This window comes from Erinaceus europaeus, chromosome 2 (genome assembly GCF_950295315.1).
Source record: "Erinaceus europaeus chromosome 2, mEriEur2.1, whole genome shotgun sequence".
Classification (NCBI taxonomy): domain Eukaryota; kingdom Metazoa; phylum Chordata; class Mammalia; order Eulipotyphla; family Erinaceidae; genus Erinaceus; species Erinaceus europaeus.
The window spans coordinates 204,175,341-204,190,002 of record NC_080163.1 but is presented as its reverse complement, the minus strand read 5'-3'; the positions used below and the strand labels follow the sequence as shown (position 1 = coordinate 204,190,002).

General features: G+C 53.1%; 1 protein-coding gene across 3 annotated transcripts in view; it reads left to right on the top strand.

Moving 5' to 3' along the window:
* The window catches only part of PPP3CA (protein phosphatase 3 catalytic subunit alpha), a 108,164-nt gene extending 104,648 nt beyond the window's left edge, over nt 1–3,516 (top strand). For 2 of the 3 annotated variants that reach the window (XM_060186350.1, XM_060186352.1), the window contains one exon: nt 951–3,516. In XM_060186350.1, the coding sequence (XP_060042333.1) occupies nt 951–1,138 (188 nt within the window). In that variant the 3' untranslated portion in view covers nt 1,139–3,516. The remainder of the gene's footprint in view (nt 1–950) is intronic. The other variant, XM_060186351.1, reaches the window with a different exon arrangement.
* Nucleotides 3,517–14,662: the final 11,146 nt, after the last annotated feature.

Below are 14,662 nucleotides of genomic sequence, written 5' to 3'. Positions count from 1 at the left end.
GCTCTGTGCCAGCCGGGGCCGCGCCCAGCGCAGCCTCGGCCCTGCACCAAGGCCTGGTCTTCCTCCAGGGCTCTTAACTTAACTGCAAACGTGCCCCTTGAGCAGCCCAAGTGCTTTTAGCACTGAGGCCCAAGCACCCTGTCCAGCCCCGCTGAGCACCTACCTACCTACCTACCTACCTACCTACCGTTCTCCGGCGCTGTCTGAGCCCCGTCCACCGTAGCCTCTGCACACATGACGGTTCCCCTTGGTGTGGGCCGTCCTGGCCGCCAGACAGCCACCAGACGGGCGTGCTCACTGCTGAAGGCCAGACAGATCAAACTTTTCGGCCGAGAGTTCCGGCCTGGATTCTACTCGGATCCTCCATCCCTGCCCCTTGCCCGACTAGCTGGCCAAGCTGAGTGGAAGAATGAGAAGAGCAGTTGTTGTTTTTTTAATGCCACCATGGTGTTTGCCAAAAAAGTCCTTCTGGGGCTTGGATACAGCAGGGAGGTACCCCCATTTCTTCCCTTTGTGACCGCCATCAGCTTCTGCCCCAGCCCCTGGTCACCACTGCCCCCCTCCCCTCGTCCACCGTCACCCTGCAGGGTGCTAGAGAGAGCAGGAGTGCAGGAGGGTGGTGTGACAGGGTGCCAGGGTGTGGTCACACTGACAGCTGGCCAGCCAGCCCCACCCCAGCCCGCCCAGAAGCGGCCTGTCCAGACCCCCCGGGACCAGAGCCGTGCTCCTGCCTTCCTGGCTGGCAGAGACACCGGCCGCGTAGCCCCTTCCCAGTCCTCCCGGGTATGGTAAGGAGTCTGTTGTGCTGTGCAGGTCCGTGGCTCTGTCGTTTACTAAAGGACCCCCCCACCACCACGAGCCTCTAACACCCCCACCCCTCCCGAGTGGCCCTGGGCCCGGCTGCCCCGCGCCTAACCTGCTGTCTCCTCTCTTAATGGTTCTGTGTTTAGCCATCAAGGGCTTCTCGCCACAGCATAAGATCACCAGCTTCGAGGAGGCCAAGGGCCTGGACCGCATCAACGAGAGGATGCCGCCCCGCAGAGATGCCCTGCCCGCAGACGCCAACCTCAACTCCATCCACAAGGCGCTGGCCTCAGAGACTAACGGCACCGACAGCAACGGCGGCACCGCGCAGTGACGCTCCCGCTCAGCCTGAGCTGGCGTCTGCGGGGGGGCGGGCGGAGGCCGTGTGTCTGCAGTGGGCGTCGGGCTCTGGAGCAGCGCCGGGGCTTGGTTTACACGGTCTGTCAGTGCACATGAGGGGAGAGAGGCGGTAAAGTCGATTTTGGTGGGGGTGGTGAGGAAACACCTCTGGGGGGGTTGCCTTTTAAAATGCTTCTGGGGGGGTCTGTAAAGAAAGCTTGTGCGCATCTCAGTGGTGGTGTTGGGGTGTCGGGGCGGACACGCTCTCCTCCTGCTCCGGGGACTCCGAGGTAGGTGGATGAAAGGCCTTTTCTTATGTTACTGGACACGGAAACTTTGTCTAATTTCTTACTCTATTGTACGTTTACAGTCGCTGCACTAAAAAAAAAAAAGAAAAAAAAGAAAAAAAAAAGGATGACATCACACATTTTTAACAAAATGATGTACAAACTAAATAAGGACTATTTATTGATAATGTTTTGCTACCTTTGTCAGACAATGGCTATACAATGAATTAGGCAGTCTTAAAAAAAAAAAACAGAAAAAGAAAAAAAAAAGAAGAATGTTACAAATTTGTTAAATGCCAAAAAAGGACATTTTAATTTTGCACAGACATGCTCACCTCAGGTTCCTTTACCGTGCTTGAATCCCCTTCCTCCCACACCACAATTAACGAATTTGGCTATGACTCTTTTCCTTTCTTTACGTTTAACAGAAACTGGAATAATGACATTTATCTTCTTCTTCTCTTTCTTCTTCTTCTTTTTTTTTTTTTGCTGTTTATATTTAGGGGTTTTGTTGATAAATCAAGTCTTGGTTGTGGCTTGCTGAATTAAATATTTATGAGTGGTGCATTTTTAAGTATAGTAAACAAGACACCATATTAAATACAGTGATAAAGCATCTATATTCTGTAAAAAACAAAAACAAACAAAAAAAAAACTCTGCCTATGCATGTTTTTTAAGAAAAAAAAAATGGCTGTCTGGGCCTGTTTATGGGACTGCAGTGTGCTTGGCGGTCTGCCATGTACTGGACACGTGTACAGGGAGTCTGTGCCCTACAACGCTTCATGCCTTTGGAATTTTGTAATCAACAAAAAAAGCTTTGAAACTATCTCAAGGGGAGAGTATTCTTAAAAGTTTTTAACATAAGCTTGTCAGTGCACACCTAGATGGTTAGCATGTTTAGCAAACCTTGTGAAATTTAAATGAGTTTATAGTCACATGTGAAACTCTAAATGCATGGTAACTGTTGACATCCCAATGCTTTGGTTACTTTGTTCTGTTCTGTCACGTGCCACAGAATACCTACTTTTTTCACTGTCTCCCTTTGTATATCAGTTCCGGGTTACAACTGGTTCATTCTGAAAGCAACAACGACAACAGCGAAAGCCCATTCACCTTTTATAACGATTGTATAAGTGCCCGAGGAATTCACTACGGCCTCTCAGCCTGGCCTTTGTAACCTGACTTCTGGAATGTTGGCAGTCACTGCATGCACTTGTAACAGTGACAGAGAAGCATTTCTATCACTACTCAATAAAACGCGCATGAACTCACTGAAAGAGCTCGCCCCCCTTTCCTGAGTCTGCCGAAGGGGTCCTGTGCACGGCCGCCTGCGGCCCCCTCGGTGCTGGCCCACCGCCCCCCCCCCCAGGCACCCTCCGCCCCCCAAGCAGCTCTCTGTATCCCGAGGCAGGCGTGCAGCTGCCCTCAGCATACAGAGAGCCCTCGTCCCCATGGCCGTGGCCGTGGCCGTGGCTGGAGCAGGTGCCCTCTCCCGCTCCAGACTCGAGGGAGGCGGGTGGCTCAGACACCAGGGCAGAACTTTCCGTGGAAAAGACACGTTGTCGTCAGGCTGGGCAGGTTGTGCGGGGCACCCTCTCTGCTGACACACACGCGTGCCCACCCGGCGGGTCCTCACTGAGGCAGCTGCGTTGTGTCCGCGTGAAGCTTGTCCGAGGGGGGCTCCCCATCTCCCCTCGCCTGTGGAGCTCGTTCCTTTCCAGTGCACTCTGTTCGATGTGATGACTCACGCCTGTGTGGTTAAGCAAGGCAGCTATGGCAGTGAGTGAGGCCGTGTACCCAAACGAAGGTGTTCCGAATGTCTTCTCTGACAATGCGATCCCAAATTTATTAAATGGGTCAGGGCTCTTTCTTCCTGGTATGTGATGAAAATACTCAGATGCAGCTTACTAGAAGGGCGTGAAAGAATGACTGACTCTGGTACCAAAATGTTTATTTTCTTTCTTATAACCACAAAGAAAATATCCCGACCGACCAAAAAAAAAAAATCATATTTTGGATTCCTTTCCTTTAAAAATTGTGCTGAGGCAACTATGGCATAGAAATAAACATTTGACATTAAAATAAGCAGTTGACGTGAGTATTGCTTGGTCTTTGGGGTCGGTAGGCAGAAAAGAAAATGTCAAAAAGGTGGGGGATGGGCGGTGCCGCACTCAGTTGAGCGTACATAGCACCACGCACAAGACCCAGGGTCACGAGCGGTCAAGCAGGGCTGCAGGTGTCTCCCTGTCTGTCTCCTCTATCTTCCTCTCCCCTCTTAATTTCCCTCTGTCCTATCAAATAAGATAGAGGTGGGGGAAAGGGGGAAAATGGCCACCAGGAGCTGCTGTCTCCCCGTTTGTCTCTGTCTCAGTCAGAAAGGGTGGCGAAGTCCACCTGGGCCTGATGGTGCAGACCTGACACCCCCCCAAGGGAGAGCGTGTGCAGTGGGGCCGCCTGCGGGGGAGAGGATAGGGATGTCTGTGGGCAGGTGCAAAGGGGGTTGGGGGCCCTTCACAGGGGGCCTCTGGACACAACGGGCCATAAAAGTGTCACACCTGAGGGAACCCCACACCTGACAGCCCCACCTGAGGGGATCCACCACCACCCCGCATCTGAAGCCCCACACCCGAGGACACCCCCACACCTTAGGACACGCCCACCCCCGAGGGCCTCAAACCTGAGGACACCCCCACACCTGAGGGTCTCCAACCTGAGGATGCCCCTACACCTGAGGACACCCCCACACCTGAGGGTCTCCAACCTGAGGATGCCCCTACACCTGAGGACACCCTCACACCTGAAGGCCCAACCTGAGGCCCCACACCTGAGGACACGCCCCTCTTGAGTCACCCCACCTAAGGGCCTCAGAGCCTCAGGCAAAAGACTCCTTTTCTTTGTCATATTTATTTATTTATTTACTTATTTAATGAGAGCTACAGATGCTAGATCAATCGATAGAGAGAGATGGACCGACCAGAGCCCTTCCCAGCTCTGACTGATGGTGGTGCTGGGGATTGAACCCGGGGCCTCTGCAGAGCCCTGTGCCGTCTTCTGCTCTCAGCATCTCCCTAGCTGGGGCCTGGTGAGTCTTGTCACTGAAATAGATGAAGAAAGTAGGAAATCGAGCGGCCTCTCAGCACCTGCAGACGCTCCTTCCCCCCCCACCCCCCACCCCCGACACGGGACAGGTCAGGGCCCACAGGCAGCCGGTGGGCAGAGCTACCTGACGCCCAGCCACAGAGCAGCGGGCCTGGGCTGCAGCCTCCAGGGGCGCCCAGCATGGCTCAGCTGGAGGGGGCGCTGCCGGACAGCAGGGTTTGCGGCCTTGGGGAGGGGACGCGGCGGCCCCCAAGCTGATGGACACCAGAGACACTCGGGGTCCCCAAGCTGACCACCGGTGCCGGTCAGCAGCAGGGGACAGTGCTGACCGGCTGGTTCGAGCCCTTGGGGTGGGGATGCAGAGATCTGTCGGCTCTGACCCTACAGCTGCTCTGGTCAGGGATGTTTCCAGTGATGTCTGCCGGGCTGCGGTCCCCTCTGAACCCCCTCGCCATGTCACTGCTTCCTGCTCTGAATCTCCACCATGTTTCTCTGTGCAGTCACTTGAGAAGGTGGGAAAGGTCCCGGGTCCAGCCCCGGCGGGCGGGCCTTTCCCCACAGCCGAGCGAGGACGCTTGCGCTGGCCGTGACGGTGGTCACCATCCTCTGGTGACAGCGGCCTCTGGGTGGTCACAGGAGCTTCATAAAGTCCTTCCTCCAGGCCCTCCCGGCAGCCCCGCTTGCTCTGAATCAACTATGAGGGTGTCAAACACCCTCGCCGTCAAATGTAGACATCCGCATGCAATTGTCTACGGGACAAGTCCAGGGTGGCTCCAGCAATAACCTGCCCTGGGCCCATCCCCTGCACGCCCCTCTCTCATCAGCAGATAGTGAGTGTTATCTGTCACGTGTGTGTCTGATTTTATACTCCCTTCTTTTTCTCTGATAAAAAAATAAAAGGCGGAGAAAGAAGAAAATAAAAACCACCTCTCATCATCTTGCCTTGCCTTGGAGTTGCTCTTTTGAATGTATTCCCAGAGAATTGACTCTCCGGGGTAGATCTGGCCATTCCACACTGTGAGAAGGTGGAAGGCATGTATTTTTCTGCTCTCAAAAAGCGTTTTTGGTGTATTTGTGTAACTCAGAGCAGACACGTCTAGAGTGAAGGAAGCATCGGGTCTGGCCTGCAGAAAACGGGGGTATTTTTGTCAGGGCAAGTGACTCCTCCAGTGTGTGAGTGAGCTGGGTCAGAGACCTGGAGCCAGCGGCTGGGCTCAGAGGAGGCTCCAGGACAGAGGCCCCAGATGACCAGCGCGGGTGTGGCCCTCGGCTGCAGCGTCAGAAGGACAAGCCTGTGTTTATTTTCACACTGAGCTGGAGTGAAGTCTGCAGGCTCTTTTGAACAGTGTTAGCGCAGTCTTGTCTGGAATTACACCAGGCTGAAAAGTTGTATTTTTTTCTGGCACTGATCAAATCAACAGTGTGCTCATGTGAATTAGCTGCTAGAAAGGAAGTGATCTTTATAAAAAGGCTTCTAGAGTCCAGAATCAACAACTCAGACCCCACTTTCTCTCTCTCTGATGCGGTCAAGACATTTCATCATAGTTTCGACCCATGAGCCGAGACCCATGAGCTGGGTGGATGAGTCCCTTGGCAATTTTAGGAGAGCTCAAACTCAGGGTTTTAGGCATACTCCCCAGACTCTATCTGATTTAATTCTCAGAAAATACAGATTTGAAAAAGCAGAAGGTGGGCCAGGTGGTGGTGCACCTGGTTGAGCGCACATGCTACAGTGCGCAAGGACCCAGGCTCACCCCCAGTCACCACCTGCAGGGGGAAAGGTTCAGGAGTGGTGAAGCAGGGCTGAGGTGTCTCTTTCTATCTCTCTCTGTCTCCCCTTCTCAATTTCTGGCTGTTTCTATCCAGTAACTAAATAAATATATTTTTATGTTTTTTTTAATACTTTATTAATGAGAGGGATCGGAGGAGAGAAAGAACCAGATATCACTCTGGTATATGTGCTGCCGGGGATCAAACTCAGGACCTCCTGCTTGTGAGTCCAGTGCTTTATCCACTGCACCATCCCCCAGACCACATATTTTTTTTCAAAGAAAAGGAAATATGAGATGAATAAATATTTTTTTTAAAAAAAAAAAAGCAGAAAGAATTGGAGTGCTGAAAAGCACACAGACAGATAGGCTCTTCATAAGTGTTGCGTGATGAAGTTCAACCCGAAGACAGTTCACTTCTGCGAGGTAAACGTCCAGGTGAAGGTGGTCAGAAGAGCACTGCTGTTCCTTGCTTGGCGCCTTACTGTGGTGCCTTCCTTTCACTGCCATATTCCTTTCGGCTGGCTTCACGTTGTCTCCCTACCAACGTCATCATCGGGGGCGTCAGGAGATGCATTTGAGGGTAATCTTTCAGGAAAGATGCTCTGAAATACTCCTCAAGGGTAAGCACTTTGCAGGTGAGATCAGAGCCCTCGGTGCAGGGAGCTGACCGGCCCGGAGCCTGCTGGATGGACCGCCGTCCTCGCATGCTGGCCACCTTCTGGAATGTTGTCTGCGCTGTCCTCCCGGGACCACAGCCACCAGTGCTCAGAGGTGCACCCTGAAAAGGGACGTTTTAGAGGGGTATCTGAGAGGCTGGGTGGTGGCACAGCCAGTTAAGCGCACGCACATAGTTCCATGCTCAAAGGCCCGGTTGAAGCCCCCGCTCCCCACCTGCAGGGGGGAGCCTTCATGAGTGGTGGAGCAGGTCTGCGGGTGTCTCTCTGTCTCTCCCCCTTTCTATCCCCCCTCCCCTCTCAGTTTCTCTCTGTCCTATCCAATTAAAAAAAATGGTTCTCTGGCAGAAGTTGAAAAACAAGATCAGAGGAGAAAACACAAGTAGAACCTGAACTGGAATTGGCGTATCGCACCCAAGTCAAAGACTCCGGGGTGGGTGGTGGGGGGGAGAATACAGGTCCAAGAAGGATGACAGAGGACCTAGTGGGGGTTGTACTGTTATATGGGAAACTGGGGGATGTTATGCATGTGCAAACTATTGTCTTTACTGTGGAATGTAAAACATTAATTCCCCAATAAAGAAATTAAAAAAGAAAAAGAAACAAATTGAGAGGGAAGAGAGAGATTATAAGAGAAACAGAGAGACACCTACAAAAAAATAAATTTAAAAAATTTTTTCATGGAAAAAAATGACCTCCAGGAGCAGTGGATTCGGAGTGCTGGCACCAACCCCCCCAGCGATAACCCTGAAGGCAAAAAATAAGAAACAGATCAATTAACGAAAATAGACATCAAGAAGGAGCACTTGTAAACGAGAGTGCAGAAGCCTCCTTGCGGGTCTGCACGCAGCTGAGTTTCAGGAACGCCAGTCGCCATGGTGAGAGCTCCAGGCTCCTGAGGGGTGCGGTTGCTCCCTCTGTTGGCGGAACCTCAGAGAGTCCCTGCAGGAGCCTGAGTTACCCTCCCTCTTCTTGGTCATTAGACCAAATGAGAATCTTCCCTTCCTTCACGCTCAAGGGGAAGAATCGTGTTTTTATTATTTTTATTATTATTGCTGCCAACAGAGCTATCCTTGGAGCTGAACAGATAACATGGCTCCTGACAGCCATTTTTCTTTTTTTTTTTCTTCTTTTTCTTCTTTTCTTTCTTTTTATTTGATAGGACAGAGAGAAATTGGGAGAGGGAGGGAGAGAGAGCGAGGCAGGGGTAGATAACTTAATCGTTATGCAAAGAAACTCTCCAGCCTGAGCCTTTGAGGTTCCAGCTTCAATCCCCTGCACCACCACCATCAACCAGAGCTCAGAAGGGCTCTGGAAAAAAATTCAAATAAAAAATAAATCAATAAAATAAACAAGTAAAGATAGACAGACAGACGCTTCACAGCTCAGGAGACTCCCCTGGAACGGGAACTCAGATGGCTGCACATGGCAGCATGTGTCCTCTCCAGGCGCGCTACTGCCCAGCCCCAGAATACTTGATGTTGTTGTTGTTTTCCTGAATCCGTACATCTTTAAAAATAATGCAGAAAGGAGAGCTATCTCCCCAGTGAGGACAGGACAACACTTCAACATACTAAGTGAGTAAATTCACTTTTAGAGAATTCCCCTGTTCTCATTAGAGCTGCATTTTCAGAATAAAGCCCGCTTATTAGAGTGTGAGAGTCTCTAATTTTAGTCTCTCCCCTCCCACACCCAGTCACGCGGTTTGGTTCCAGAGGCATGCTCTCGGCAGAGAGAGAGAGAGAGAGAGAGAGAGAGAGAGAGAGAGGAGGGAGAGGAGGGAAAGAAGAAAGAAGGGAGGAGGGGAGGGAAGGAAGGAGGGGACGGAGGGAGGGAGGAAGGAAGGAAGGAAGGAAGGAAGGAAGGAAGGAGGGGAGGGAGGGAGGGAGGGAGGGAGGGAGGGAGGAAGGAAGGAAGGAAAAGAGAAAGAAAGAGAAAGAAAGAAAGGAAGAAAGGAAGAAAGAGAAAGGAAGGAATAAAAAGACAGATAAAGCTGGGAATGTTGGGGAGTGCCTCACTTCCAGTCTTGGGAAAGTATTTTTGAGCTGAAAATCTGCCCAGACTTCTTTCAGGCCCCTGAAGCAGTGACGGGGCCCAGAGTCCTTGCTGAGGCCCCTAGCCCGCCACCTTGGGCAGCGTGGTCTCTGGCCTGGAAGGGACCACCAGCCCAGCCTGCTCTCTCTCCATCTCTCCATCTCTCTCTCTCTCTCTCTCTCCTCTCCCCTCTCTGTCTCTCTCTCCTCTCTGTCTCTCCTCCTCTCCTCTCTTCTCTCTCTCTGGAGCAAGGTTTACGCGTCTCTGTCTCGGCCTCTTCTCCCTGATCACAGAGGCATCCAGCAGTAGGGTCTCCTCACAGGAGCGAGATGAGAGCCCCACCTCGGGCTGCTCTGCTGCCCCGCGTGCCCTCAAGTGCTGCTTCCCCCCTGCAGGAGAGACGTGTGAGGGTAAAGAGGGGTCCCTCTGTGAGGGGGTGTGAGGGGGTGTGAGGGGGAGTGTGTGAGGGGGAGTGTGTGAGGGGGAGTGTGAGGGGGACTGTGAGGGGGTGTGTGAGGGAGTGTGAGGAGGAGTGTGAGGAGAAGTGTGAGGGGGAGTGTGAGGGGGAGTATGAGGAGGACTGTGAGGGAGTGTGAGGAGGAGTGTGAGGGGGAGTGTGAGGGGGTGTGTGAGGGAGTGTGAGGGGGAGTGTGAGGAGGAGTGTGAGGGGGACTGTGAGGGGGTATGAGGTTGTGTGAGGGAGTGTGAGGGGGTGTGTGAGGTTGTGTGAGGGAGTGTGAGGGAGTGTGAGGGGGAGTGTGAGGGAGTGTGAGGGGGAGTGTGAGGAGGAGTGTGAGGGGGACTGTGAGGGGGTATGAGGTTGTGTGAGGGAGTGTGAGGGGGTGTGTGAGGGAGTGTGAGGGGGAGTGTGAGGGGGAGTGTGAGGGGGAGTGTGAGAGGGAGTGTGAGGGGGGTGTGAGTGGGTGTGAGGGAGTGTGAGGGGGTGTGTGAGGGGGGTGTGAGGGGGGTGTGAGGGGGTGTGAGGGAGTGTGAGGAGGAGTGTGAGGGGCACTGTGAGGGGGTGTGTGAGGGAGTGTGAGGAGGAGTGTGAGGAGGACTGTGAGGGGGTGTGTGAGGGAGTGTGAGGAGGAGTGTGAGGAGGAGTGTGAGGGGGAGTGTGAGGAGAAGTGTGAGGGGGACTGTGAGGGGGTGTGAGGTTGTGTGAGGGAGTGTGAGGGGGTGTGTGAGGGGGAGTGTGAGGGGGTGTGTGAGGGAGTGTGAGGGGGAGTGTGAGGAGGAGTGTGAGGGGGAATGTGAGGGAGTGTGTGAGGAGGAGTGTGAGGGGGACTGTGAGGGGGTGTGAGGGTGTGTGAGGGAGTGTGAGGGGGTGTGTGAGGGGAAATGTGAGGGGGTGTGTAAGGGAGTTTGAAGAGGTGTGTGAGGGAGTGTGAGGGGGTGTGTGACTGAGTGTGAGGAGGAGTGTGAGGGGGAATGTGAGGGGGAGTGTGAGGGAGTGTGAGGGGGACTGTGAGGGGGTGTGAGGGTGTGTGAGGGGGTGTGTGAGGGGAAATGTGAGGGGGTGTGTGAGGGAGTTTGAAGAGGTATGTGAGGGAGTGTGAGGGGGTGTGTGACTGAGTGTGAGGGGGAGTGTTAGGGGGTGTGAGGGGGAGTGTGAGGGTCTTAAGTGTCTGTGAGCAGGTGTGTGAAGGGGCTTGTGATGGTCTGTGAGCATCTGTGAGAGTCCATGAGGGTCTGTGTGCATCTGTGAAGGTCTGTGAAGGGTCTTTGGGGGGTTGTGAGGGGTCTCTGGCATCTGTGAGGGTCAGAGATCTGAGAGGGTGTGAAGATCTGTGAGATTCTGTGAGTACCTGTGAATGTCTGAGGGTCTTGAGGGTCTCTGAGAGATTTTGTGATAGTCTGTGAAGTGTTTTGAGGGGCTGTGAGGGTTGTGAGAGTCTGGCCGTTCTGTGATGGTCTGTGAGAGAGTTTAAGGAGGTGTGTGAGGGTCTGTGGTGATCTGTGAGTCTGTGTGTGGGTGCTAACAGGTCTGTGAGGGGTTCTTGAGGGTCTGTGTGTCTGAGAGGGTCTCTGTGAGGGGGTCTCTTAGGGTTCGTGAGGGTCTGATGGTCTGTGTGGATCTGCTAGGGGGTGTGAGAGGATCTGTGAGAGGCTGTGTGTGTCCAAGCCCGAGAGCCCTGGTCTAGTAAACCTTCTGTTCATCTGACTGACCACTTCCCTTTACCTGTGAGAGAACATGTGTGTGACCATGTGGTTGTGTGTGTATTCCAGTGTGTGACCATGTGTGATTGTGTGAGCATGTGGATATTTGTGTGTGACCACGTGTGTCTGTGTGTGTTACAGTTTGTGACCGTGTGTGGGCTTGTGTGGGGGAACGAGTGTGGTGTGTGACCATATGTGGGTGTATTATGTGAGCGGGATGAGCACGTGTGACTGTGTTTGGGAGTGTGTGGCCATGTCCCCACCCCATCCAGGTGTGTCCTCTGGAGGGGCGGCGTGACCGTGGGCAGTGAAGCCTTGTCCTCCCCCCAGACCTATCATACTACGCATGCCTGTGAAGACCCGTGGGTGCTCACACAAGTGTGGCCACCCCTCTCTCAAGGCTGCCTGTGGTCGGGGCAGGAACCCTGCTGGAAGTGGTGCTCAGCAGGCAGGCAGTCTGCTGTGTCCTCATCCCCAACTCAGGGGCAGGCTGAGCCTCTTTTTTTCTTTTCTTTTCCTTTTTTTTTTTTTTTTAAAGATTTTTTGATTTATTGATGAGAAAGATAGGAGGAGAGAGAAAGAACCAGACATCACTCTGGCACATGTGCTGCCGGGGATCGAACTCGGGACCTCATGCTTGAGAGTCCAAAACTTTATCACTGCACCACCTCCCGGACTACCTGAGTCTCTTCACTTTGTGGTCAAAGCCACCGGTGGTCAGGCTGGGCAGGAGCAGGGTCGCTCACCCCGGGGACACACTGTCCACAGCTCACAGAGTTGGGGTGGCTGCGAACCCCAGAGGAAACGGGTGTATCTATAATCAGACCCTGCAGACGAGGCCTTGGGTCCCAGCTCGCTGGCGGTGGGCAGACTGTCCCTCTGCTCCAGCAGTGGCCACCCCTGACTGGGGAGAGGCAGGTCTGACTGGCCACACAGGTTCCACCAAGCCCAGCGCCACTCTCCTGAGGACTGTCCCTGAGAAGCAGCCCTCCTGGCCTGTCCCCCTGTGATGGATGGTCACAGAAACCCAGCCGGGCAGGTTCTGTCCCCAGAGCTCCATCCACTCACAGGAGGCGGCTGGCCCCACCACGCCCCGAGGATTCCTGACGAGGCCATGACCCCAGATCGGACAATCAAGATCTTTTCAGTTTTATCAAATCTGCCAAGAAAAATCCATGGCTTCCTTGAAAAACAAATTGGACAGCAAACTTTCCAGTGAGCCACTCACCCTGTTGGACAGAGGGCTGGGGCTGTTTTGTGTCCCAGAATGCTTTCTCGAGAGAACATTGCTAAAAATGTGTCTGAGGAAGATGCTTCTGGTATTTTTAGATGGAAATCTATTATGTAAGCAACAGCTGGCTTGGCCTCTGTGACCAGAGGGAGACCCACAGACTGTCTGAGAAGCCCCCTGGGTTCCCAGCCCAGCCCAGCCCAGACAGTGTGTTCACTTGAACTGCTAGCATTCATCCCCACAGCAGCGGGCAGACCCCACATTCAGAAAACACTCTTCCCCCTGCTTTTATAGCTACACAGATATTTACTCTGAAGTGATGCCGTGTGTGTGTGTGTGTGTGTGTGTGTGTGTGTGTGTGTGTGTGTGTGTGTGTGTGTGTGATTTTGTATTTTCATTTATTTTTTTATTACCAGCAGGGTCATTGCTGGGGCTCAGAGCTGGCACTACAAATCTACCACTCCTAGAAGCCATTTTTTTCCTTTGTATTTTATTGTACAGGACAGAGAGAAAGTGAGAGGGAAGGGGGAGACAGAGAGGGAGAGAGATGGACAGACACCTGCAGCCCTGCTTCACTTCTCGTGAAGCTTCCCCCCTGCAGATGGGGAGCGGGAGCTCAAAATCAGGCTCTTGCCCATGGTAATATGTGCACTTAACCCTCTGGGCTACTGCCTGGGCCCCCTGTGATTTTTTTAATGTTTTGTTTGTTTGTTTGTTTGTTTGTTTGAATGAGAGAGATACGGAAAGATAGAGAGAGAGGGAACAAGAGAGAGATCAGAACCCTGCTCAGTTCTGAACTCTCTTCCCATCCCACTGAGTTGTAACGTTTTTGTTTTTCATTTTTGTTTTCAGCAGGGTTATGTGTGAGTTTCTGCCTGACGGCTCCATTGGCCATTTTCCCCTTTTTCTTTTTTTCTTTTCTATATATTTTTTTGAGAGGTGAGAGACAGGGAGAAGAAGAGATACCTGCTGCCCTGCTCCACCACTCTTGAAGTCTCCCCCCTGCAGGTGGGGACCAGATGCTTGAATACGGGTCCTGGAGGAGCCCGGTGACGTGTGCTCCCTGCCCAGCCCCGGGCCTCAGCTGCTCCTGCCATAAAGCCAAGTAGCTTTGCAGACGCACCTGAGCACAGACTTGGGGCCCTCGGGACCCTGTCTGTGAGACCCTCCTCCCTCTGGCCTCTCAGAGGCGGTGAGCCCCCCACCCCCACCCCACCAGCAGTCACTCATGCTTCCTGGTACAGACTGGCAGCCATCCCCCCATCACTGTCTTGGCCAGTGGCTGGTGGGTGTGCTGACCCCAGGAAACAGCCTTTAGCTCCCAAGAGCCCTGCATGGCTGCTACCCATGTCCCAAGGGCTCAGCCTGGCCCCCACATCTCCGTGTCCCCCAGGGGTAGCGTCTTCTGCTGTCCCCAGCATCCTCACAGCAGAGTAGTGCTGACCACCCTCAAGGCCTGGCCACTGCCTCCTGGGCCCATCCAAAAAGATCTGTGTGCACCTGTGTTCAGAGCAGCACACTTGGTAACAGCCAAAACCTGGGAGCAGCCAACAGTTGAGTGGCTGCGAAAGCTGTGGTCTAGAGACATAATGGAATACTACTCAGCTGTGAAGAATGATGACTTCACCTTCACCTCATCTTGGGAGGAACTTGATGGAATCATGTAAAGTGAGTTAAGTCAGAAAGAGAAGGGTGAATATGGGATGATCTCACAGACAGAAGTTGAGAAGTGAGAACAGAAGGGGAGACACAAAGCAGAACTCGGACTGGGTACGGGGGAGGTGGCTTTCAGGTCCTGGTGCTGATGGTGGAGGAGGACCTAGGCTGGGGATAAGAATGTCAAGCAGAAAACTGGGAAATTTTACATAGGGACCAACAACTGATTTACTGTTGACTGTAAACTATTAATCCCCCACCATAAAAAAAAAAAAATTAAATAAAGAAAAAAAAAAAGCCAGGCTCCACAGATGGCCACACAACCCCCCAAATGCTTCTATGAAGCTCTCAGCTTCCGTAGACTTTGCCGGGCTTATTGGTTTGAGAGGGAGCGGTTTCTTTCCTTCAGGTGAGAGCTATTGACGGAGCAGACTATCACCTGTGCTCGCTTCCAAAGCAGGAAAGTGTCGGAAAGCAACCCCAGGCTTAGATGCTAACCCACACAGAATCAAACAGCGGGTGGGGCCCTGCCGGGGCACTGGGGTGCGGGGGTTCTGGTGAAACAGTGTGAAGCCATCTTTCTGGATGCTGTGGCCTGGGGGGCG